At 36.3% G+C, this 26,336-nt stretch overlaps 1 protein-coding gene across 1 annotated transcript; it reads right to left on the bottom strand.

Moving 5' to 3' along the window:
* Positions 1-558: 558 nt before the first annotated feature.
* Positions 559-24,367, bottom strand: LOC131157941 (peroxisome biogenesis protein 2). Its single transcript, XM_058112409.1, has 8 exons — positions 23,832-24,367; positions 22,588-22,701; positions 22,315-22,468; positions 20,366-20,502; positions 20,155-20,255; positions 9,138-9,255; positions 1,336-1,502; positions 559-897 (listed from the first exon to the last, which is right to left on the bottom strand). The coding sequence occupies exons 1-8, from the start codon at positions 23,931-23,933 to the stop codon at positions 768-770; spliced, it is 1,023 nt and encodes a 340-aa protein (XP_057968392.1). The 5' UTR covers positions 23,934-24,367; the 3' UTR covers positions 559-767.
* Between the last annotated feature and the right edge of the window lie 1,969 nt (positions 24,368-26,336).

Genomic DNA, 26,336 nt, shown 5'->3' with positions numbered 1-26,336 from the left:
ACAAATGAACAATGATGAGTCGCCACCACAGCCCTGTCAACCGAAAGCAACCCAGCTCCTCTCTTTCCTTTTGGAAGGGGTTTGTGCAAAGAATGTTTTGAATCAGAGTTATAAAAACACAAATGCACATCATGTTTTCCACGCCCAACCCTTGATCTAAAATGTTCAGTACGACGAGGACAAGCCATCTCAAAACATATTTGATGTTGGTGCACTTGCGCAAGCTCATCTCGGAGGTGCATCACAACCACAATCGTTCGGTTTTGGTCATGGAAGAACAAGAGCACGAGAACCTCCAAAAACAATGAACACAGCCACAGCTAGTTTTACCAGAATAAAGGGGCCACTCTGGTTCTTGATCAAGAAGAAAAAGTTTTGGCCTTCCAAATATGAAGGGACAGGTCATACCTAAAGCATGTGGACAAAGTAAAGGAAAAGATTGATCTGAAAGGAAAAGACAAAAGTTTAAAGTACCAAAGTTAAATGTATGTGTGTGTGTGTGTGTGTGTGTGTGTGTGTGTGTGTGTGTATTTATGAAAAATAGCCAGCTGAAAACAGTGGGAGGAAGCAGCCAAAGAATGAATTAAAGATCCCCTCAACACAACAAAGGGGAGCAAATGCTTTTACAAGGAATCTTGATCCTTTAATCAATTGTGATGCACTTTCAAACTTTTCTTCTTTTTTCCACCTATCATTTTTTTTTTTTTTTTTACAAATACAATAAATGTAATGTCACTATGCTTTTCTTCTGATTTCCTTTCCGCAGGTCAATGTTTGGGAGTTGTATGGCTGACTAAATCAGTGTGCCGCTGCATGGCAACAACAGGCTCACTGCATCTGGAACACCGGAAAGATGGTGCTGCAGCACAACGCGTCCTAAGGCAGTAGTAACAGTACCTGCAGCAACATAAATTGCTCGCCTAAGAGAATTTCATTTTGAAAACGGCTCTATATTATGAAATTTGACCTATTTTTGCTTTCAGCAACCCTTAAGGGAAGTGGGAATCCACAGGCTCACCATGCCGTCCAGATTTGTTAAGAACAGGGGTCTAAATATATAAATCACAGTTTGAATACCAGACTTTATATTAATTGCATAAAGAGCCCAAATTTGAGGTGACCAGGGCAACTAGGGTAAAAAAGGATTGACAAAGACAATCTATGTGGGCTTGGAATGAAAAATAAGTTCTCCCTAGGTGACAAAAATCTTTTATGCTTCTTCCTTTGGTAGCTTTTTTGTTATTGGGATTTCGAAACTGATGTTCGTCATTCCAAACCCCAATTTAGCAGTAGCTTGCTGAAGGTAAGAGTAAGGCAAATTATTGGTTAATGTACCTGTGCTGGCACGGGAGAGCAGCAAATGGTATGGTTGGACTTGCCCCGCAAATGGGGCAACCATTGTCATCTTCTGTAGAACTAGAAGACTTATCTTTTGAGAAGGGGCGCAGCAAATTTTTAATTGATGATGAGTTAAGAAGAGGTAGGAGCAATAATAGCATCTCCTGCACATCATTGTAACAGTGACCAAGTTAAGACAATTCATAAACAAAAAGGACAGAAAATTTAGGTAAATAAGCTGTACAGCGGAACAAAATACCTGGGAAAGTAGGTCCATAAAATTCATGGTATACGGAAAGTTACAATTTTTTTTTTTTATGATTTTCCATTGCTTAAATTTACTGGGCTGGATAGATCAATAATTTTGATCAATTAAATCCATTAGTTGACGATATTTCCCTTGCTAAGATTAACATAATGTCTTTCCACTTTCCACAAGGCCACCCCCAACATCTCCCAAATCCAACCGCCTGTCATCACCATCGACCTCTCCAAGCCCTAATGCATCACCATCAACATAAAATCAAACACTGCATGGATCTAACACAGGGCACCGCAATCAGATAAGTATACCTCCATCCTCCGCCACGTATTAATCACTACCATCGGCGTCCATGGTTGGAGATGGATGAGAGGAGTGGTGTGGGTGGTGATTACAGATGGGAGAGAGAAAAGGGCAGGGGAGAGCAGCAGTCTTCGCTTGTAGTTGGACTCCGCATTCAGCAGAAGAGGGGAAAAACATGAAATGCATGGCCAACTGGACATGTGACACATTTTTATTGGGCAATATCGCTTCCTACATAGAGGAGGCGGCCCTAGCAACTATAATCCTCCACGACTGCGCCAGGGAGGTTCAATAGAAGAACAAAATAAAGTTAAAAATAAATCAAGAATGCAATAACAAGAGTTTTTAGTCCAACAATTGCCACTATTATTGCAATGGCAGTATCCCTAATAATTTTTTAGCACTGGGAACCTTAAATAGACCCATTTTTGGTTTCATAGTGAATGTGTTTTGGTCCTCGCTTCTACTTACACTTTCTTGAATAATATGACAATGAAGCCTACACTTTCTTGAGTAATATGACAATGGGGCCTCTCCTAGGATGTTGTAGGGGCCCTTATGGAGAACTCCTAAGGAGAGGGGTCCCTTGCTCATTAATTGGGAGTGTTGGTCAGGAGGCAACAAATAGCCAGCATATCATGCTTGAGAATTTAGAGGTAAAAAAAATTTTAGAGGGATCGCTGTGCAAGTATTATATAACAACAAAACCTTCCCCAAGCATAACTGCACTCCCAAACCCAAGCTATTGAATACAGAGACCAACCCCTACTTTTCAATAAAATGAAGTTACCAGTTCTTCACTTTCACTAAAATTGGTTGATTAATTAGGTGGCAAAACACATCTTGGGTAGAAAACAGGTTGATGGAGAGTCCAATTATTTGTATCATAAGGAAAAGTCCATCATGTTTTCCCATTGCAAGTCAGTCCCCAAAGCCATATGTCAGCTTGGCAACCTCACCAGTAATATTAGAATTGGGCCAAAAATTAACTGTTAATTGCACCAATTATCTTCACTTTGATTAAGTAGTCCAATCCTTTTAAACAACTTATTCCCCATATATGGCATCTCAATATTGTAATTTGGTATGTTCAAATCTTAATGCTATGAATACTAAACAAGATGCTCCACAACTTGTTCCAAAGTTGTGTTATTTTCTTGTATTGCACTATGCATATAACCTTGCATTAGCACAAGGCTCAAGCATTTTTTTAGATAAAAGACGAAATTATATTAGACAAAAAAAGAAGGATATCACAATACACCAAAGAACAAGAAGGCCTCACAGAAATTTCTAAAACAAAAAATGAAAATAACAAGGCTCTCCAATTTCATTGGACATCAATAATCTAACACTTAGGAAACAAACCAAAAGCAAAACACCATAAAGAAGCCAACCTCATCATTTATCAAAGAACCATGCTCCAGACCATTTTTATATCCATCCTCTTCCACTTAAAAATTCTAGAATTACGCCCCAACTAAATATTGCACCCAACAGCAAAAGTAGCACATCTGAAAACTATTTTTGCTTCTTTAAGAGAGCTAAAAAAACCCTAATAATTATGAACAAAAACCTTTCCAAAGACATTGGACACACCCAAAACTACCCAAACACAATAAAAAGATAGCCCAAATGCCCTAAGAAAAATGGCAATGTAAAAAAAATGAGCATTCATTTCACTGCTTTGGAAACAGAGAAAACAAACATCCTGTGACACAGCTTTCAAAGTTCTCTAACCTGGAGCCAGTCATTAGAATAAATCACGTCAAGAATGACAGACCAAATAAAAGCCCTGATTTTAAATGGAATTTTGGCTATTCAAATCGAAGAGTATGAGTCTATGACGGAAACCAAAAAACATTACCATTAAGATCATGAGGGAGAGTGAGCATATCGAACAAAGTATTGATCTTAACAACAGGACTAGATAAAGGGGGAAGTGTTGTTACTTGTCACTCTCCAAGGCATAAGTCCCCACCTGGCCTAACAAAAACCCACACTCAACTTCAAAAATTTCTGTTGTCTTGTCATGACTAAGGAATGGAAAGTATACAAACCCTTGGGTGACAGTAAGGACAATTTGGGACCTTTGACAATTTAAAGTTTTTAGAACCTTCCTTCAAATAGGATATCAAGGAGAACTAAGGAGACTGAAAACATGACCGTCAGGATCATGTATTGCGGCTCATGCAATGAACATCACCCTCATAACACCACTGCATTTCTGCTAAGTGAACAGCTTCCTTGACTTGCAAGTTCAGACTACCAAAGTAGTGAGCACTAAAGGTTTTTTAGAATGTTATCATTAGGCCAAGGATGGAATTAGGTGGGCCATCAGACAACCATAAATAATGAAGCTCTGAGTTTTTTTACCAAAGCAGTGTTTGTAAAATTTGAAATTACCATGTTAGGATAGTCTGAAAACTAATTGCAGAAATTGGGCAATATGCATGCAGAAGAAGCAGACAGCCAATCTGCACTTTCGTCTTGGAGACAGCAAGTCAGGCAGGTGTTGCATTAAATGCATATAGGTCCCACATTAAATGTATATCAGTCTGGCTTCAAACAATCCATCTGCATTTCGATTTAGTGCACGCGGAAGCACGCTTACCAACAGCAAATGCAGTTAGCTTGCATTATACATTTACAAAATGAAGAGAACACAAAATTGCTTTCAAGCTATTATTTTCCTTTATTCTAACTAAAATATCCTCCATCTTATAGGTTATTTTGAATTCAAAAAGATTTACGAATTATGGACCTATAAGTAAATTAATAAAATAATTTTAATTTTAGCAGTTTAAAGAATCTTTTAACTTTATAGGACAAATTTTCCCTATATTATTTTAATTTCTTTCAATTTTATTTTCTAATTAATATCAAAACTCATTAATCCTAAACCTTCCATTTACCATTCAATCAAATCATTAAACTTAAGGTCCAAGCTTACTACTGGAATGGAAGCTGATAAGGATGAAAGAGGGGTATATGCGTGTGAAAGGACACGTGTGCACACGAGATGGACATGTCCTAAGGAGTTGCCACGTGTCTCCTATCCAAGATTGAGAATCAACACTCCCACCTAAGAAATTATCAACTGAATAAAAAGGGATACTCCTTTTATTGCTCTCGTCTTTTGTAATCCCAAAATGGACCTTTTTTTTTTTTAAATCAAACAAAAAAGCAACAAAGATGTAATAGTAAAAATACAAATATAGTCATTTTTGAAACTAGAAAATAGGAAGTTTGAAAGCCACTCAATTCACACACAGCGTGTGCCCTAAGCCATGTATTATTTGATTGATCCTAATTATATTCATCCATCATTTAAATGGATCAAACATGGATTGCTACTTTCCTATCCCATCATCCACCTAATATATCACAAATTATCCAATTCAATCCACTTTGTCATGTCTACGAGAAATGATGAAAAAGATAAGGCATTGTTGTGACTAGTAATTATAAATGAAAGTGATGCTGCGAGTGAGTTTGCATGGTATGAAAGCATGTCACTGGACGAAATTCGGGAACAGCAAGGTATTCGCCTAAGTCATCGGATTTTCTTGGGGACCTATTGTATGTTCCTCCATCTCCAGTGGAGGAGGGGTTGGAGGGAATTCCTCTTTTTGAGGAAGTTGGTCTGGGAAAAGAGCAGGAAGGGGGCATAGCCTTTTCCTTTGAAGAAAACGGATGGGAAGGATGTAGCAGATCAATAACTTTTGGATAAGATCAGTAATAGTTGTCAAATGTCAAGTCCAGGAGGAAATGAAATTCGTTTGTATGATGGCACCAGGAAGGTGAAGAAAGGCAAACATGAATTAGCTAATTTGTAGTCTTCAGTGAATTATGATGGCAAGGGATTAAAGAGGGGGTTTCTTAATTGGAATGGTTACTACATTAGTTGAAAGGTTCATTCCCCTTGCCAAAATTCAAAGAATCCAGAAAAGGGGGACAAGGGCATTCAGACTGTTGTTAACGAAGCCCAAGTCCTCTCCTCAGTCATACAAGACAAAGTTAGAATGGATAAACATTCAGTCTGTTATCAGGACGACTTTAGCTTGGTTTTTAAAACCATTCCGAAAGAAAATGATGATATTAACAAAAACATCAGCTCAGTTGTTGATTTTGGTTTTGCAGAAGAGTTAGAGGCTGGCATATCCAGGAGGAATAGAAAAAAAGTTGGTTTGGGTACAAAATCTGATGCTTCCGGTCTTACATCCGAAAAATCTAAATAGGATGCTTCCGGTCTTAAATCCGAAAAATTTAAGGGCTCCAAGGTGTATGCTCGTCGTAAGGTGCCCTTATGGGTGCAGATATGAGGAAAGTATATGAAGCAAAGAGAGAGCATTCTGGTGAGCTAAGGCCAACAATTTTAAGGAGAGATTCTGCAGGTGATTTGAGTATCGTGGGAGATGCACTTGCTAAGATGAAGGATTTAGAAGTAATGGAATTAGCAAAGAAAGTGAGGTAAATGGAGAGATTTTTCAGATAATGACAGTGATGACATTAGTAAGGTTGAGTGTGATAGGGGTTTGCTGTAAGATGAGATTTGAGAACAATATGGATATGTTTCTGAATCCTGTGATATCTTGGGGACTTTTCACATGTTCATCCAACACTGTTGGAAGGATGCAAGGATTGATAATAAGGGGTTGGATAACAAAATGCAGTGCAGGAATGGTATTTTACCTACACCAGAGTAGGTGATTTCTAGGCAGGATTTAAAAGCACAAGAAATATTGGATAAAAAAAATTAGATTTGAATATGAGTGATGCTGGAGGAATGGAAGTGTGTTTTATTGGGGGTAAGTTCAAAGCGAAGAAGGGTCAAAGGGAGCTAGCAAATCTGAAGTGCTCAGTGAATTACGATGGGAGGGGATTGAAAAGGGGTTTCCTCAGTTAATTGTTCTGTTTTTTTTTTTTTTTTGTATTATGCCATATTTTTCTTTCTTTTCTTTTTTGATTTTTATGCTTTTATTTTTTAATTTTTTTCGGATGTACTTCTTGTCCCCTTAGTTTGTAACTTCTCTCTCTTGATCTAATATACCTTCTTTTATTATCTAAAAGAAAGAAAAAAAGACATACCCTTCCACCCATCAAGGAGCTTCAAGACTTTAGCAATCACTGGATCCCAAAACCCCTCAGCTCTAGGATTACCTAGGGCCACTGCTGGATCCCACAGCCTACAAGAGTAGCAAACCTGGAAGTCACCTCTGTATTCAGATCAATTGTAGCTAAATCACACCTAGATACACTTGGGTAAATTAATCTTTAGATCAGAGACAAACTCAAAAACCTGTAAAATAGTCTGACAAAATGGTATCATTAGCAAAGTGGAAATGAGAAACAACCACATCATCCCCCTACCTACAAAAATATCTTGTATAAATCTCCTATCTACGACCCTATCAAACACCATACTCAACATATAAGCTACTAATTCAAAAAGAATGGGGGAAAATGGAGCCCCTGGTCTCACACCACCAGTAGCATTAAATCAGGACCTAGGCTGACCATTAATAATCAAAGAAAAAGAAGCTGAAGAAAGACAACCTTGAATCCAACAACGCCACTTAGCCCCAAAACCCTTCCTCTCAAACACCCTATACACAAAATAAAATAAAATAAAATCCAACTAATCCTATCATGGAGCTTTCTCAAAATCCAACTAAAAAAGTAAACTTTTCTTCTTACTCCTCCTACCATCCTCCACTACCTCATTCGCCACAAGAAGAGCAACCAAAACATATCTACCCCACAACAAACCTGAGAAACGAGAACTAGAAGCCTAGAAATGATTTCCCCCATCACCACCTTAATCTTATAAACACTCATAATCAAACTAATGGGACAGAAGTCACTAACCTTAGCAGAACTCTTTTTCTTTGGGACTAAAATGATAAAGGTTGAGTTCATACTTATGGGAATCCCGCCATTAGTATGAAACTCATGAAACACCTTCATCAAATCACTTTTAACCACCTCCCAATAACTCAGGGAAACAAAAACAAAAAAAAAGCTATGTTAAACACATCTGTCCCAGGAGACTTCTCCCTATCCATGCCAAACACCACCACCCTCAAAATATCTATCCGACAAAAGTAGACAACTCACTAGAACTGAGACATCAAATTCAACCCCTCAATCATAGGACAACTAGCATTATTCCTTTAAAGGGGTTTCTCAAAAACCTCATAATCTCCTCCACAATAACACTTTGATCCATAACCACAACACCCAATTCCACCTCCAATTTTTAATCAGATTCCTCTTTTTCCCACCATTAGCTATCCTATGAAAGACTCTAGTATTGCCATCCCCTTCCTTAGCCCATCAGAACCTAACTTTTGTCTCCAACTCATCTCCTCCCTCATTAACAAAACCTCAAAAGTCATTCTTAAGAGAAAATCTCCTATGAATTAGATCCTATGAAATATTACCCATCTCTTCCACATGATCAATCTCCTCAATTTCTGCTAAAATATTAGACTTCCTAATCCACACATCACAAAAAAATCCCTGCCCCTTACCTTTAAGGCTAACTTTAAACTTTTCAACCTCTTCACTAACTAAACACCCTCCCACCACTCACACAAAGAATTACTCCAAGATTCCCGTACAAGGGACAAAAAATAAGGATGAGAAATCCACATATTTTCAAATGGATGGAGTTGATGGTAGTATAAAGGGCAAGGTAGACCTAGAATAACTTGGACAGAGATAGTAAATAAGGATTTGCCAGCAGTCCACCTTTCAGAGGATATTACCGCAGGTCATGCAAAATGGCTGAAGAGGATTTATCTGGCCAACCTTACATTGTGGGACTTAAGGAATGGTCGTCGTTGTTGTTGTTGCCCTCAGAATATGTTCTAATACATGTGAGCTCACACATATATAGATATTTAGATATTTATTTAGGGATTTATTCTTAAGTAGTATGTATGATATTTAATGTATATTACATATAATAAATGTAATCCATTTGGAACCTATTTGAATTGAATTTAGCTTAGTTTGAGGTTAGTTCAATTTTAACTAGACTCCAAAGGTTAAAAAATTGTATTGTTTAAGCATTTCCCTGTTTGATTTACCAATCAAGGTTTAGAGCTTCCACTTGAAATTATTGTTGTCTACTTATTTATTAAAATCTATATTCAATACAAATTCTTTATTAAAAAATTTACCAGGATTGGAATGTCAAATTATATAACAAAGGAAGAGCAGTTACCGAGAATTCATTCCACACTAGCTGGCGATTCATGTACTCAAAGCTAACAGCACGGTTCATGTTAGGGCTTCCATAAACAAGCCTTGCTCTTAGAGCTCTCTCAATAAGATTCCTATACCTGCATCACAACCACAGATGCAAAATAAAGCAATGCTAAAAGAAATACGGTTATAAAGGGGAGATCTCATTCCCACCAATCCCACGTCATGCTAAAACTTCCAAAAAAAAAAATTGAAAAAAAAATAAATAAATAAATAATAATAATAATAATAATAATAATAATAATAATAAAACATTACATTGGTCAGTCACTGGTTCGCATCCAGGGAAACAACCTCTCTGTATAAAAACAGGGTAAGGTTGCATACACTGTGACTACCCTCTCCCTGCCCTCGCAAAGTGGGGAACCTTCTAGCTTGGGGACACCCTGTTTTTTTTTTTTCAAAACAAAACTTCTTGTAGACACTAATCGCTACCCCGTTCCATAATCAATACAATTTAAGTACCAACATATGCCAAATTTCTACTCAAACATTTCTTTCAATTGATTACTACAAAATCTCTAAAACTTGAAATATGCTAGTCCACTTTTTCTCAAAAAATAAATATATAAAAGTAGAATTTCATTAAAACATGTAAAATGAAGGATGGACATGCTTCATGTCCATTCTTATGAGTGGCCATTATTCTATCATTAGAGGACATCAATGACATTTCAACATTGTCAATTATTCAATTATTTTTACAAAATTACATGTTTTTTATAGAAAATAAATTTATTAAGAAAGAGATAAGAGAGAATTACAGCCTAGATGAGGACAAGAGATACTCAGTCAACCACATTCTTCTCCACTTGCCCTGGACAAGGAACTTGTGGAATTTGGTTCTATCCTTAACTGGCCAGCAGTGGGTTACAGCAAATTCAGTTAGAGGGAAGATTTGGAGTTGGAAAGGCATCAGAGCCACCAAGGAGAAGCAAAAGGCTTTGAACCCCATGCCACTGGCCATCTTTTGGTGTGCTTGGAAAGAAAGAACTAAGACTACTCTACTTCAGACTTGCAAAGAGCTGTGGATTGCTGTTGTTTCCAGCTGGCTTAGTGGGCAAATTGTTAATAAACATAATGTAATACTTGATGTTTGCAACACTCTACAGAGTGTTGATGTTTTGTACCACAGATTGGCATCCCCTTGGTGCCTTGCCAATATAAATTTCTCTTTACTGATAAAAATAAAATAAAATCTGAAGCCAACCATTTGAATCGTCTATCAGCATTTACTGCTCCAACACATTCTCTTGAAATGATATTATATACTAAATGTGAACTCGGAGACATTAACATCGTTTCTTATTTAATTTGTGATGGAGGACCATCTACATCCCAGAGGCTGCCATTCGGCACACATATTTTAGGCATATGTTTAAGGTGGTTTAGGAAATAGTGTATGAGGATCTCTTTGTATTTTTCAGTAACCTTCTTTAGTATTTTGTAATTATGTGTTTAGTTGGGTAATTTTTGTAAATATGTGTTAGTTGCAATAGTGGTTTAAGTGCTGGACATGCGAGTTGATGTGCAGTCATTTTTTGAACAGATTGCAGTTTCCATCTCTCTTCCTCTAATTTCCACAAAGCAAATCACATGATGTGCAGTTCTTCTTCTTCTTTCTTAATTCTCTCAATTCTCTCTCTTCTCTGATTCTTATACTGCCCAACATCAAACTGGCATCAGAGCAAAACACAGTCACCACGCAACTATTCAAAGTCAGAAATTGCAGAAATTTCAAACACCGTTCAATTTTTCTGAAAATTACAGTCATGAAACCCTAGTTTCCACGAAGCAAATCACAGCATCTTCATAAATCAGACACCACCAAAACCCGCTCCCTGAAATTTCACCTCCATCCCACAAGGGGAGTGGCCCCATGCGCCACCTGAAGTAACCCCAACTAACTGCCTCTCTGAATCTCCCATTTACTGCATTTTCTTCATACACCAGTAGGAACAGCATCACTGGAATCCCCACCACTCAATCTACCACCAGTAGGAACAGCATCCTCGGAGGCCCATTTCCGGCTGCCCATGCACTGGCCACGAGCTTGGGGTAGTTGCTGTACACCTTCTGTATTCTCCAGACTCAGAAGAAACTTCTTTCAGCTGCGAAAATTTGGATTTTCTTCTGACATTTTGAAGCTTTTTTTTTACTGGAACCTGAATTATCTAATTTGCTTCACATTTCTAAGGATCAGGTCAGCTTACTCTTGGGTCATCAAAGCAAAATTCTGAGCTTTGAAGGCCTACCAGCAATCAGATTGAACCCCAGCTGCTGTTTGAATTGAGGATCCAAGAATAGGGAGTCGAAAAATTGCTTTACTCACCTTGAGAATTTGATGTTCAACTAAATTTGTGCTCAAAAACTTTCAAGAGGTAACCAAATTCTCACATTTTCTTGACTAATATTTATATTATTAGGGAAAATTTATGATTACATAATTCCAAGTTTCTTGTTAGTTGTTACCATTAATAATAATAATAATAATCTGCCATTTGTCTTTTAAATTCCTCAAGTTTATTCATCATTTGAATCCTTGTTCATACCCATACCTAGCTCATTCCTTGTTTCCATGTCATGTGAGTCCAGGTCAATTCATATGCATTATGTTCGATAGCTTCATGTGTGCATTGTAGTAATTCTAGGATTCATATCACTTATAGTCAAGGTTTTTGCATTACCAATGGTTACCAACAAAAACATTGAAACCATTCCCACTGAACTTGCACCAGATGATACTCAATCCTTGTTTGTCCAATTAGACACCCACTCTTCAGGAGTCAGCTGTAAATACCCTGTTGTAGAAGACAGAACCATCAGTTAGGCACCTTAATGAGTCACCATATTCAGTAGGGACAGCCCAGGGTATTCTTCCTACCCCAGGAGTTCCTCTAGCACCTAAGAACATGAGTTAGGCTACAAAACAGATCGATACACCAGTTCAGCCCCTTCAACCTCGAGTCAATCTAGAGTCTAGGTTTGAGGAAGGTAACTTTGAGGAGTTTAATGATGTTGAGTGCCAACCTAACCCTAGGCATGCTCCACATTCCCTTAGGCAAGGTTTGGAGAACTATGGAGATGCTACAAAAAGGGTCAAGGAAGATGTGCGTACCTATGATGGAGAATTAGACCCAAGCACCTTTTTAGACTGGGTAGCAGAGATGGAGGACTTCTTTAACTAGTACCATATACGGGGTGAGGACAAAGTTCAGTTTGCCAAGATGAAATTTGTAGGACCAGCAAATAAGTTTGGAAAACTATGCAACAAACCCTAAAACGGTTGAGTAAACCTTCTATTACTCGGTGGGAAGTGACAAGTCAACGATGGAAAGAAAAGTACATCCCTCCTTCCTTAAAGGACCAGTTGTCTAATATCCTTTTGAACCATAAACAAACCACTATTGTAGCCAACTACATTGATTAATTTTAGGAGTTGATGCTAAGGAGTGATATTGTTGAGGCCACCCCTCGCACTGTGGTTGGGTTTTTGAATGGTTTTAAGAAAGATGCTCAGTGAGAGGTTGAACTGTTCTCACCAAAGTCTTTAAAGGCAGCTTATCAAAAAGCTCTTGCCATCAAAAAGTACCTCAAGAACTCCCGTAGGTCTTCATCTCAGGTGAGTGAGTCTCGTCATCACAAATCCTTTCCTCAGTCTGGGTCTATCATCCTTCAATCTACCCCTAGAGAAAGTTCTATGGAGCAAATAGAGTCACATCATGTTCTTCGCTCTAGTGGACCTAGTATTCCTCAGGCTAGTAGCTTATTTTGTGCAGTGTCACTCATCATTGCCACACGAGGTCATATTGTTGCTTGTTGTCCTCAACAAACCTTAGCTTTAGAGCATGAAATTGATGATCTTCCTTATTATGAGGAATGACGATCAAGTTGTAGATGAAGATGAGGGTGAGTTTGTTGATGATTTTGAGGAGGATGACCGCCATGTTAGTGTGGTTAGGTGTGTCTTATCCACTACCATGGTAAGTGAAAAGTGGAAACAGACTCCTATTTTCCACACTTTCATTCGTTGTGGGGATAGGACATGTAAGAGAGTTATTTGTGGAAATAGTAGCAACTAGCACGAATGTGATCTCCAAAGCTGCTCTAGGAAGATTGAACCTTAAAGGAGAGCCACACCCTCATCCTTTTAAAGTGAATTAGGTAAAAAGGACAATCTGCCAGTTACTAAGAGGTGTCATGTACCCATCCAAATGGGGAATCATAAGGATAGGGTCTATTGTGATGTACTCCAGATGGATGTGGCCCATGTCCTGTTATAGCGACCATAGTTATTTGATCATGATGTAAGTTGTAACCAATCAAGGTAGGGAAAACACTTGTGTGTTGAGGCACAAAGATAAAAATGTCATCTTGACCCCTACCAAGCCCACTCCCAAGGATCCTAAATTTAAGGAGCAAGATAGCCCTTCAAGTCCCAATTCAAAGATGCATTCACTTGTTTGATCATAGGACTTTTAAGCAAGACAGCTTAGAAAACAGGTACATTTCAGTAGTCATCACTTGAGAGGTTCCTTCTGAGAATCGAGAGTTTTCATGTGAGCACCCACCTAAGGTAGGAGAGTTGCTAGTTGAGTTCTCTAATGTTATGCCCAACAAGTTACCTAGTGAGCTGGCACCTATGTGAGACATTCAACATGCCATAGATCTCGTTCCGAATTCCCAATTACCTAACTTGCTACATCATACGATGAACCCTAAAGAGCGAGGTAGATTGAATAGGTAGGTAGGAGAACTCCTAGATAAGGGCTTTGTGAGGCATAGCCTTAGTCCATGTGCTGCACCAGTTCTTCTAATTCCAAAAAAGAATGGATCTTGGAGGATGTGTGTGGATAGTAGAGCCCTCAAAAAAATCACCATCAAGTTACCTATCCCTAGACTAGAGGATATGGTTGACATGCTAGCTAGCTTTAGTTGGTGCCTTTGGACTCTCCAATGCCACCAGCACTTATATAGGGGTTATGATATATGTTCTGCCGCCATTCATTGAGAAGTTCCTAGTGGTCTACTTCAATGATATAATGGTCTACAGTAAAATTAGGGAGAAGTAGTTGGTACATCTACATGAGGTTTTTGTCACCTTGAAGGAAGTGAAGTTGTTTGCTAACCTAAAAAAATGCAACTTCTTACAGTCTAGTGTGCTCTTTCTTGGTTTTTTTATCTCTGCACAAGGAATTGCTACTCATCCAAAGAAGATTAGAACCATTAGAAAATAGTCTGAGCTTTGGACTATTACTAAGGTTCATAATTTCAATGGCCTCACTAATTTCTATAGGTGATTCATAGGGCATTTTGGTGGCATCATGGCTCCTATTACCAAATCTTTGAAGAAAGGAGAGTTTCATTGGACCCCATAAGCTACTAGAGCTTTTAGATAGGTCAAACAGAAAATGACTGAAGCATTTGTACTGAGGCATCCAAACTCTAGCAGAGTTTTTGAGGTGGCTTGTGATGCCTCTGGGTAGGCATAGGTGGGGTCTAGAGTCAGAAAGGACATCCTATAGAATTTTTTAGTGAAAAACTCTCAGATGCCAAACAAAGCATATATGGTAAGGAGTCTTATGATGCAATTAGATCCCTCCAACATTAGAGATACTACTTGTTACCCCAAGAGTTTGTACTCTTTTTCCGAACACCTTGCTTTGCCCTATTTGAGCTCCCAAAAGAAGTAGAATGTGAAGCATGCTAGTTGGGTAAATTTCCTCAATGAGTACACCTTTGTTCTTAAGCATCATTCTAGTGTTGAGAGTAAAGTGGCTAATGGCCTTCATAGGGTAGCACTTATTGTCCATATCTTGAGAGCTGATATCATTGGGTTTGATCATCTAAAAGATGAGTACTCTACTTGTACAAATTTTGAGCTTGTCTTTCAGAAGGTGAGTGAGGATCACCATAAAGATGTTGTAGATTTAATCATCCATGAAGGACACCTCTTTAGAGTTAGCAAATTATGCATTCCTTGTACTTCTTTTAGAGATCTTATAGTTTGACAATTGCACGTTGAAAGGGTATCTAGTAAATTAGGGAGGGATAAACCATTGCCTTAGTTGAGGAGAGGCTTTATTGGCCTTCCTTAAAGACAAATGTTGCTAGGATACTGCCTCCGCATTGTGCCTATCAATTAGACAAGTCTAAGAAACGCAACACTACCCTTTATGCCCCTCTGCCATTGCCACACATACCTCAGAGAGACCTAAGTACGGATTTTGTTCTTGGACTCCCCAAATCAGCCCGGAGACATGATTTCATATTTTTTGTTCTTGACGGATTCTCCAAGATGACACATTTCATCCCATGTTATAAGACTCCTGATGCATCTCAATAGCTCAATTGTTCTTTTGAGAGGTCGTCAAATTGCATGGTTTGCCAACCTCCATAGCATTTGATAAGGATATTGAGTTCTCTATTTATTTTGGAAGACACTTTGGAAAATAAGTGGGACTCACACTCACTTGTTATTTTCTTCCATTTGCCACCCCCAAAATGATAGTCAGACTGAGGGTTGTGAATCGTAGTCATAGTGACCTACTTAGGTGTGTTGTGTTGTGGGATAAAAATAGGGCAACTAGAACGTGGTGTTACCTATTGTTGAGTTTGTTTATAATAATCCTATGAACATGTTTGATCGAGCTAGAATATTGCATGTTTAGTACATCTAAAACTAATATTTTATTAATTGTTTAATTTTATAAATATTGGTTTTAGATGGAAAAATGATTAAGAGGCATGAATCTAAGTTGTGCATTTAATTGTTGAATTTATAGTGATCAATTGATCTCCTAAAACAAATTTTAGTTTCACATGTAGGGATGAAGGTATTGCCCTAGCTGTGTGGATCAAGGATATTCCGGTGTGATCTCTAATACTTGAAATGCTACCTCAAAGGGCATTTATTTGTTGAAGGACAGACATGCATGCATGGACCATGGGCCCTACAAACCAAGCAGGCCGTGCGCATAACAAGAGGGCTAGGCTAAACTTCATACGTGAGGCAGCATTTAATAAAATGCATGGGCCATGCAATCCATAAGCTGTTATTACTTATTAGGGCCCATGTGTAGTAAAGAACGGATAGGCTGGGCCGTGCACAGGGGCCAAATTTCATGCATGAAGGCAGCAGCTTTTGAGGGGAATTAGGTTACTTTTAGGGAGGAAGAAATAAGGAAAAGGGGGCTGTGCGTAAAGAGAAAAATTGAGTTTGCATGGACCATGCATTAGGCCGTGCACTGCATTCAAGGAGAATGGGCCTCGGGCAACACAAAGTAAAGGAAGGCCGTAGGGTTCACTTTTGAGGGGCTGTGTGTACAGCAATTAAAAGAGAAGAGGGTAGCCATGAGCTGGTGGATATAAAAAGAAATCTGCTAGGAGCAAAAAGATAGCTAGAGCCCGTAGGGGCTGGAGATATAAAGATAGCTAGAGCCTGTGCGCAGCAATTAAAAGAGAAGAGGGTAGCCATGAGCTGGTGGATATAAAAAGAAATCTGCTAGGAGCATAAAGATAGCTAGAGCCCATAGGGGCTGGGGAGCAACAAGGAAGAGAATAGGGTTTGGGAAAGAAGAAAAAGGAGAAGCAGCTGCAAAGCTAAAGGGGGAAAGAGCTTCTTGGCCGTGAAGAAAGGAGGAAACACAGCAGCTTTTGCTGTTGTGTGCGCAGACCACAAAGAGCATTCGGCCACTCTCTCTCTATCTCTCTATCTCTCTCTCTCTCTCTCTCTCTCTCTCTCTCTCTCTCTCTCTCCTCCTCTCCCTTGTTTCTTTATTTAATTGTTTTGTTTTACTTCAATGTCATTTTAATATCTTGTTGGAACTTATTATTGGTTTGAGTTTATTTTTATTTAAGCCATTGCTGAGTTTAGTTATTTTTGTTTAAGCTACTGTTTGAGTTTATTTTTATTTAAGCCATTGTTGAGTTTAGTTTATTTTTATTTAAACTATTGTTGGATTTATATTTGTTTAAGACATTGTTGGGTTAAGTTTATTTAATTGTTGAATGTTTTTATTAGATTAATGAAGTCTTCATTCTTAGTTTATTATTTGAATGCTTAAAGGGTTGATTATTTTGCTCGTTTAATTTTGTTATTGTTTATTTGAATGGTTGAATGAGTCATTGAATGAATTATAATGGTTACATTAGGTTGGCATAGTTGTTTGGCTTGTTTAATTTCATTATAGTTATTTTATTGTTTTTGCATGTTATGTTCTTAGTTTAGGTTTTGCTTTGTTTTAATTTCGTTACAAACTCTCAAAAACCCAAGAATATGAATCTGAACTGTGTTTAGTAAATGATTTTTATTTTATCCTTGTTGTTTTAACGCAAGTTTGAAATTAATCTACATTCCCTGAGGAGACGATCTGACCTTTCGGGCTAATTATTACGCGACAGAACTCCTATACTTGGGATAGCGTTTGCGCTGCTCATTTTAGAGTGAGTCAATGTTCATGAGGTAAGAGTCTTTTGAGTGTGGATTTGATTACAAACCCCGTGCACCCATTGACTTGTTCCATTGCCACTAGATGCCCATATTTCTGAGTATGTTGAATCTTTTGTTCATCACATTCATGAGTTGCATACTAAGGTTATGCAAAAGATTGCTATGAGTAATATGGATTATAAACTTGCTGCAAATATGCATTGTAAAGCTAGAGAGTTTAATATAGGTGATAGTGTCATGGTTTGCATAAGACCTGAAACTACCCAAGAAATTCATTTAAAAAGCTCCATATGCCCGTGCCATTTGCCCTTTCCTCAGCCTTAAGAAACTTGGACCTAATGCATATTTACTTGATTTACCTACTCATGTGACCATTAGTCTAGTTTTTAATGTATAGGATTTGACACCTTACAGAGGCATTTTTTAGCCTCTTGGTTTGCCAACTGGTGCTCAAGCAGGTTCAGCAACTCCTTGGCCTCCCTCTATTTCTCAACCACAAGAAGCAATGGACTCTATCAGTCTATCTTGGATGATGGGTTTGTAATGTCTCCTCGCAATGGATTTTGTCGCTACTTGGTTCGGTGGAGAGGTCATCCCGAGTCAAATACTACATGGCTTGCCAAGGATGATGTTTGTGATAGTGCTCCTAACTTGCTAGTCATATTTGTAGTCCACTCTATGGATCAGAGTTTCTTTCAATCTGGGGGGAATGATAGAGAACCATCTCTCCCTCCCTTCCTCCTCTCCTCTTCTTCTTCTTTTAATTCTCTCAATTCTCTCTCTTATTACTGAATTCTAATACTGTCCTACATCACTTTGTTTCTTCATTGAACAAAAAATGATTACAAGGATGAGAAGAGGGGCACCTTAGTTGGGAGATTGCTCAACAGCCTATGCAAAGAGAGATCTAGGTCTTGGAAATTTGGTGTCAAAGCACTCTTCCAATAGGTAAATGGTTAAAAGAATCCAATTGGAACCCACTCCTTATGGGACGGAATTAAGGAGTAAGTATGATCTTTAAATCTTCATTTGAATGGCAAGGATGTCAAAAGAGCTATTTTTTCTACACAAGAAAACCCTTAGAATTTCATATCTCAAGTTTTTCGCTTAATTTTCCCTTTCACTTAAAAAAACTGCATATGCTAGGCACTTGGGTAGAAAGTTGGGCTGGGATTGCTTCTTTTTTCGTTTTTTTTTCCCCAATGCCTCACAGGGTCACCCTTACAATGCCTCTGCTTCTTCTTTCTTGTTCTTTGAACAGGGAGTTCCATTTCTTGGGCTAAAATTTCAATGATAGGGAAGCAGAGGAGTTAGTTTATCTAGTGGAGGTCCTTGAAAATATTTTTTGATGCATTTATTGAACAACTACTCTGGCACTATTCTCTCTATTCTCTAGACAAACTATTCGGGAAGCAAAGGTTCCTTCCAAAAATAAAGCTTTAATCAGGACTTTGATCCTTAACAGTGATTAATACGAACAATCTATTGGAGGTGTGGAGGAAGTTTGCAGTCCAAACATGTCTATAATGCGTAAATCCTCATAGGAGACTAATTCACATCTCTTTTTTCATTGTGAAGTTGCTAGGCTTTGGAGCAATTTGTTTCGCGTTCCTGTAGATGTGCAGGTATGCCCATTGCGAAGGTCTTATAAGAACTGAATGCATTTAGAGAGGGAAGAAGAAGATGATTTTATGAAAAATTGTTTGTTTTTCTCTAGGATATAGTGGTATTTCTACCATTTTTGTGGGCAAGTTCTTATGGTGTTTTTAGAAGGTACTTCTTATGATTGGAGAGCTGCTTAATGTAATCTTTTTTTTGTGTTTATGTATGCCCATGTGTTTTTTTTTCTTTTTTCAGAGGGCACTCATATTTTCTTTTATCTCTTGATAATGAATGTATCACCATCATCCATTAAATGATGCTTTTCCCACAATCCTGTCTTTTTGAAATATTACAAACCTTTTTCAACAAGTCTGTAGTATTGAAAAATGAAAAAAAAAAAAAATGTCATGTTTCAACATCAAAGTGTGGAAAATATTCAATTCAACTAGAAGCAGACCATTAAAACAATCAGGAAAACTCAATATATAGTGCCCTAACACATTCATTTTGCTACAATAAACCTAGGCCCCAGCAAACTCAATGACATCCATGTCAGTACTTTCTTCTGCAATCCTGATTTTGAGATCATGGGCATCCTTTGGCGATGCCCTTGGCTATTTCAAAATGTATAAAAAAATAAAATAATAATAATAATAATAATAACTATGCTTAAAGAACCCACAAGCGGCATACCATATGTCAAGTTGTTGTGTGACAGTTCTCTTGTATTCAGTTGAATGTGCTTATCTACCCTAAGCCTCTAACTAAAACTACTCAGACAGACGAGGCATTCTAGAGTTTAGTTTAACTTATATGCATAATCTGATTTTGGAGCTCTATTCAAATGATTGGTCATGGTTAATTTCAGATAGAACAGATTTAAGAAAAAGTGAAGGGGATAGTCTGATGGTCAAACACATACATTCCCGTATGCAGAAATATCACCAGGTTGGTAAATGAAGCTGCTTTATACAACCCTTCTAGACGCTGTATCAAGATCCATGCTCGGCGCGCCAATGAGCTCTGAGGAATATGTTAAAGCAAAATCAGTCTCTTCTTCAACCACTCTGACCTTGCCCACCCAAAAATAAAATTAAAAAAAAAATGTGTAAGCATGCTGACAAAAGCAGTACCTGCTCTGAATCACCCCATCTACGAAAAGCAGAGAAAGACTGCAAACGAGCCCAGATATACTGCCCGCCAACAGTGCCAAAACAATACCAAATCTTCTGAGCAATAGTTAGTCCGGGTCCTTCCAAACCTGTCCTCACTGTATCGAAGATAACATAAATAAGATAAAGTAAAAAATTAGAATATCTGAAGAAGCACCCGACTAGATGACATAGTTGAATATCAGAAAGAGAGGGAGGAAAAAAGGGCCACACAGCTTCTGGGGGAGGAGGCATGGGAAGTGAATATATGTAGAATGAATCGTTGCCATTCTTATGGATCAAGTGAAATGCAAAAATACTTGAGGATTGCATAATCTCTCCTTGGCTGCTGCAAGATAAAGCAGTGTCCTTGGCTCTTTCTGGGCCCATTCCTTCAGGTCTTTTAGGGGTTTCCCACTGCCCAATGTTGTTAACGATTGGCAGGCAGTGTATTGTAATTTTTTGCTGGTTATTTCCTTTTGCTCTCTGGAGAGCATTTTTTTCTCCCCCTCTTGTGCTTTTTGGGTCTCTGTTATATAATTTTTTCTTATAAAAGAAAATTGGCCATAAACATTTTGGGAACCTGCTTTAGGGACTTTTCATTTGGGTAGTAACTTTTGGGACTCTTCCATTTAAGAAAAATAAAATAAAATAAGAAAAAAGAAAAAGAAAAAAATGATCCATAAGTGAACTACCCAGCGGGGCTATCCTTGGGATCAGAACAGGACATAAACATTTTGCGCACCTGCCTTTGAGACTTTTTTTTGGGTGTTTTTTTGGGGACTCTTACTTCAATTTTATAAAAAATGAAAAGAAAAATATACGTTCCATATGTTAACCGCCCAGCAGCATCATTTCTAAGATGTAACAACAACAACAAATCTTAAGTACCATAGCATAGCAGTATAAAATCTGGAATTAATATTCTCAAATGGCCCTTTAAGAATATCAAACATGGGTTAAAAAAATTACAAGAAGAATCTATTTTCAACAATTATTCAAGCTATTACAAAAGGTTCATAAGCAAAATTATGATCAAAATCATAAATGGACTCAATCTTGTACAACAAGAAAGAGGAAAAGGATTATTGACTTCAACCATAGCCAAATTAAACATAGGCATTTGAAGATAGCCAATAAAAAATTAAACTATCTTTATCTACTCCAAGCCTGACAACAGAGGAAACAAACCAATATCCAAATATACTCATCAATTCGGTTATCATGTTACCATCAGAAAATACAATCATTGCTAATATGTGAGCATATAGCCCCTTCACCTTCACAAATCACAGAGTTTGTTGTGTAAGCATTTTATTCCCATAAAATCATACATTGTTGTTAGATTACCACTTTACCTAAAAACTTAAGCTATTAGGTTGTGAGCCAACAATTTATATCAAGCATAAACACTCCCTCGCACGTGCAGCCCAACAACACGTGGAGAGATAAAGACACGATAATATCACCCATTATAGGGAATATAATAATTTTTTAAATACCACATAATAAACGCGGACAACACGACTAGAACTCAGGACCTCCTGGTAACCAGCTTTGATACCATGTTAGATTACCACTTTACCTAAAAGCTTAAATTGTTAGGTTATTGGCCAACAATGTATATCAAGCTTTAACAATTGTATTGCCCAAGCATTGGAAAGTTGGTTTAGGAATGAAAAGATTAACAATTGCACAGATCCAATTTGGACATTCTTTTGGCTTGGTAACTAATGAGGGAAACAATGTCCCAAGCTTGTGGGGACAAAACCAAATAAAGTAATAAATAAGAGAAATTTGCAAGAGAACCACAGTCCGGTTTCAAGAAGACAGCGTATCAAGTCAAAGTACTAGAGATGATGTAAGCATGGTAATCTAAAACAAGCTTGGGGAGACAGCAACATAAGTATGGCACAGCCACATCTCCCTACCTTTTCCTCCAGTTTCCACAGCTCGCTCATCCCTGTAACGCAGATTCATAAGGGCATTTCCTGGAGTAGGTTTGTCCACCCATATTGAGAAACGCCAAATGAGGAACTCAAGGAAAGCATCAAGTTCAGGTTCATATTGAAATAACAATCCTGGCTAATACCAATAAAAAGAAAAAAAAAATTAAATTAAATTTCACATAAAGCAGTTCCACTGTGTAACTCTAATCATAGTTAAAAATTTCTGATTCCTCCAATGAATTACAAGATTGATACCTTCATCAAAGAGAAAACCTTAACCAACTGTTCTTTCAACATGGCAGACATTTCAATGTCCAATCTTGCGGCATCAAACTGATTAACTCTAGAAATTGAGATTGGAATTATTGACTGCAGAACAAATTTAGAAACAAAACAAAATTAATTAAGGAATAAACAATGTATAAATTTCAAATGGGGATGAAAAATATGCACAAATACCCAGATAAAATTTACATATGTAAACAGAAGGATTCGCGATTTTTTGGAGTAACATCCCATTCATAAGGACACACATCCTAAAGCTTTTGAAAAAAATAAAATAAAATAAAACTACCTATCTATCCATTCAAAGTATCCATTCATCAACTAAGATAGGAAAACAAAATAATATTAGACATTTAGAAAATCCCATTATTTATAAGCCAGTAGAATTTTAAATGGAAAAATAAAAACGCAACTCACTTAAGCCTAATACAACTTTATTATTGGCAGAGAAGAAATCAAAAGTGTTTGAAACAATAAAACCAAACCAGACAGGAAAAAAAAATAAAAAATTTGCAATGTTCAACTCACTTTTTTTTTCTTAATTTTTTCAGCAAACAAATAACAGGAACTGAAAAAAAAAATGTGAAATTCAGCAACAAAACAATTCAAAATTTTGAAGAAAATGCAAATCATGTAATATAAATAAGGTGAAACACAACAGCAGAACAATTCACATTTTGAAAGAATGAATACGAAAAAAAAAGGAAAAAACCATGCCGTCCTACAGCCTATCGTGCTAAATTCAGTTCTCCATATTGGTTCTCGCAAATCCCTACCAATTAAAAATAAACAATCTGCTCTCCTTTTCGGCAACCAAATAAAAATCTAATGATCAAATATGGGAGATCATGAAATTCCAATAACAAGATATCAGTTAATAAAGCAAAACGAAAGTATCTATCTGAATAACACAGCCAAAAAAAATTAAGCAAACAGGGCTTAATTGAAAACATCTGTTTTTTTGGTCCTATTATTTCCCAGAAACCAAACGGGGCTTTGACAACAAAACCCAGGTGACCAACATTTCAGTAAAAAATTGAACTTGAAATCAAAACAGAAGCGTTCCCCAAACACAAATAAAGTAAAAGCAAAAACCCAGTCCTAATTTCCACAACAATTACGGAAAACAGAAATCGAACTCCAGTAAGAGGAAGAAGTCGGGCGATACGAACGCTACAAAAGTCGCCAGAGAGAGGAGTAAAGAGAAAACATACACGGTGGGAAGAGGCGAAGGATTGCCACTGAGGAAGCAAGTTTTGGTAAGTATTAACCCAAGCATCTTCGGCAGGAGGAGGTGGTGGGCTGGCGGTGCCCATTGAAGGAGAATAAGAAGAAGAGGTGATGGGTTTTAGGGTTTCTACTTCTGGGTCTGCGTTTTTTGCGGTGCTCTGTGCTATTCAAGTGCAGTGGCAGATTCGCAACATGCGAAAGGCACAGTAAACAGTAAAATTGAATGGACACCGTGGTAAAGAGAAGGCAGGGGAGGAAAGGACAACGTGGTTTTCTGGGTTGCAGCGTCACTGTTGGATTTGCAGGGATTCATTTGATTTGATTCATTGGGTTTCATGAATCGCCGCAGGATTTCACTGAGCTTTCGAAATTTACGAAATTTATAGCTTGGGAAAATGAGAAACAGGGAGAACGTCTAGAAAGTGAAACTAGAAACCAGAAAGTAGAAACTACAAAATCCTATCCCCTCAAAAGCATGTCCATTTGCTTTCTCAATTTTTTCCCAGAAGTTACATCAATCAAAGGTTTCTTTTTTCCTTGAAACCTTTTTTCTATTTTTCAAAAAATGAAAAAAATGCCACCTTCTAAAAAAAAAAAATTCAATATTTTCATTTTTCTTGCTATACTTTTTTTTTTTTTGGTATTTAAATTAAAAAGCTGAAAAATAGCTCCTTTCTCAACAAACTAAAGTAGTATTTGTCTATAAGAATTTTAATTCTTAATTTTGATTTGTATAAATTTGAATAATTTTTAATATAATTTTATACTATTATTTTGTTCAAATTTACATAATTCAATTATAAGATCTAAACTTCATACTCCCAAAAATCAAATAAATATTTTTTGTTAAAAGTTCAATCGTTTGACTTGAAAGATCCGATTTTTTATTTGCATAAATGAGTTACTTTTAAAATTGTTTTTGAAGGTTCTTAAATGAGCTGAGTTAATAAAGTCTCATTCATTCATTTTTTTTGAAAATAAATAATTAGTCTCCATTCTCATAAAAATTATTAAAAAAATTCATAATTATTTTTCCTTCCGAAAACAAATTACAAAGAAATTCACGATTAATTCATAGTTAAAAATTTACAAAAAAAAAAAATTATAGTTAATTTTTTTTCTAACTAATTGAGAGAGATCTATGTGATATACAAGAATTTTAAATTGACATTTTTTTATTTTTCTTTTTTGTTCAATTTTATATTTAAAATATGCTATGATATATTTACTGATTATTTTTAATGAAGTACTATTATTTTTCTCAAATCAGCTATATTTATTTTGTATGAAAAGTACAATACTATAATTTATTTATATCTATTAAAATTTTTTGGTTAAGTCAAAAAAATTTAAAACATAATTAATAATGATATGATTGAATAGTTTTACAAATATTTAAAAAAATTAAATAAATCCATTAGTTAGTCTATAAAAATTTAATAATTTTATAACATTTATTATTAAAATAAGAGATAAAAATTGTCAATGTATAACCAATTAATCTATTAAAACTACTAACTAAATTGAGGACCCAAAGTTGAAGTTATATATAATTTATTATACTTATTTTAATTAATAATTTCTTCAAAAAGGAGATACCTCGTATAATTTGAAAATGTATTAAATTAATAGACTCTGTTGTGTCATTAATAGATTAACCAAAAAAAAAATCATAACAACTCATATACTAAAAAATGTAAGCAAACCATAATTAATTTTCTTTCCAAATAAATCACAAAAATCTTGATTAATTTCTCTTCCTAGAAAAATTATGATAAAAAAATTGAGCTTGAAGTGTCAATTCAATTAGTGGTTTTAGTAGATTCATTGATTATGAATTGGGAATATTTATCTTTTATTTAATATAAAATGTTATAAAATTACGAGGGTAAGTTTTCATAGAAAAATTAATGGACTTGTTTAATGTTTAGGAATTCATAAAACTATTCAATCATATAATCATTTAAAATATATTCTAAAATTTTCTTTAGCCAAACCATAAATTTATAAAATGTGGATAAATAATAATATTGTAATTTTCACATGAGAAAATTATAATTCATTCTAAATAATAATAATAAAAATAATCATTAAATGTTAGCATGTTTTATATAATCTTTCAATATAAAATTGAATGGACAAAAATGGATAATAAAAAAATATCAATTCACAAAGAAAATGAACTATAGATTTTTTTTTTGTAATTTTTAACCATGGATTTTTTTGTAATTTGCTCTGCGAAGAGAAATTATTTATGATTTTTTTCCTAATTTTTACAGGAAATGAAATTAATCATGAATTCTTTTGAATTGTTTTTGAAAGAAAGATATGTTTTATATATGTGTGGTCTCATGTGAGTTAGTTTTTGAGTTCTCATCATCTTTTTGGGTTAATTTATGAATGATGTGATATACTTGATATACTTAATAATTTACTCTGAAAAAACATCTAATTTGATTTGTATAAACTTTTGAGCCGTTCATATATAA

Source organism: Malania oleifera, chromosome 6 (assembly GCF_029873635.1).
Source record: "Malania oleifera isolate guangnan ecotype guangnan chromosome 6, ASM2987363v1, whole genome shotgun sequence".
NCBI classification, from domain to species: domain Eukaryota; kingdom Viridiplantae; phylum Streptophyta; class Magnoliopsida; order Santalales; family Ximeniaceae; genus Malania; species Malania oleifera.
This window is presented reverse-complemented; position numbering and strand designations above follow the sequence as displayed.

Excerpts from the sequence above, each read along its gene's own strand:
- LOC131157941 (XM_058112409.1), bottom strand. The coding sequence starts at position 23,933 with ATGGGCACCGCCAGCCCACCACCTCCTCCTGCCGAAGATGCTTGGGTT. Across the intron at positions 22,469-22,587 it reads AGGTTTTCTCTTTGATGAAG|CCAGGATTGTTATTTCAATA; the intron begins GTATCAATCTTG and ends TATTGGTATTAG. Across the intron at positions 1,503-9,137 it reads TAGTGTGGAATGAATTCTCG|GAGATGCTATTATTGCTCCT; the intron begins GTAACTGCTCTT and ends AATGATGTGCAG.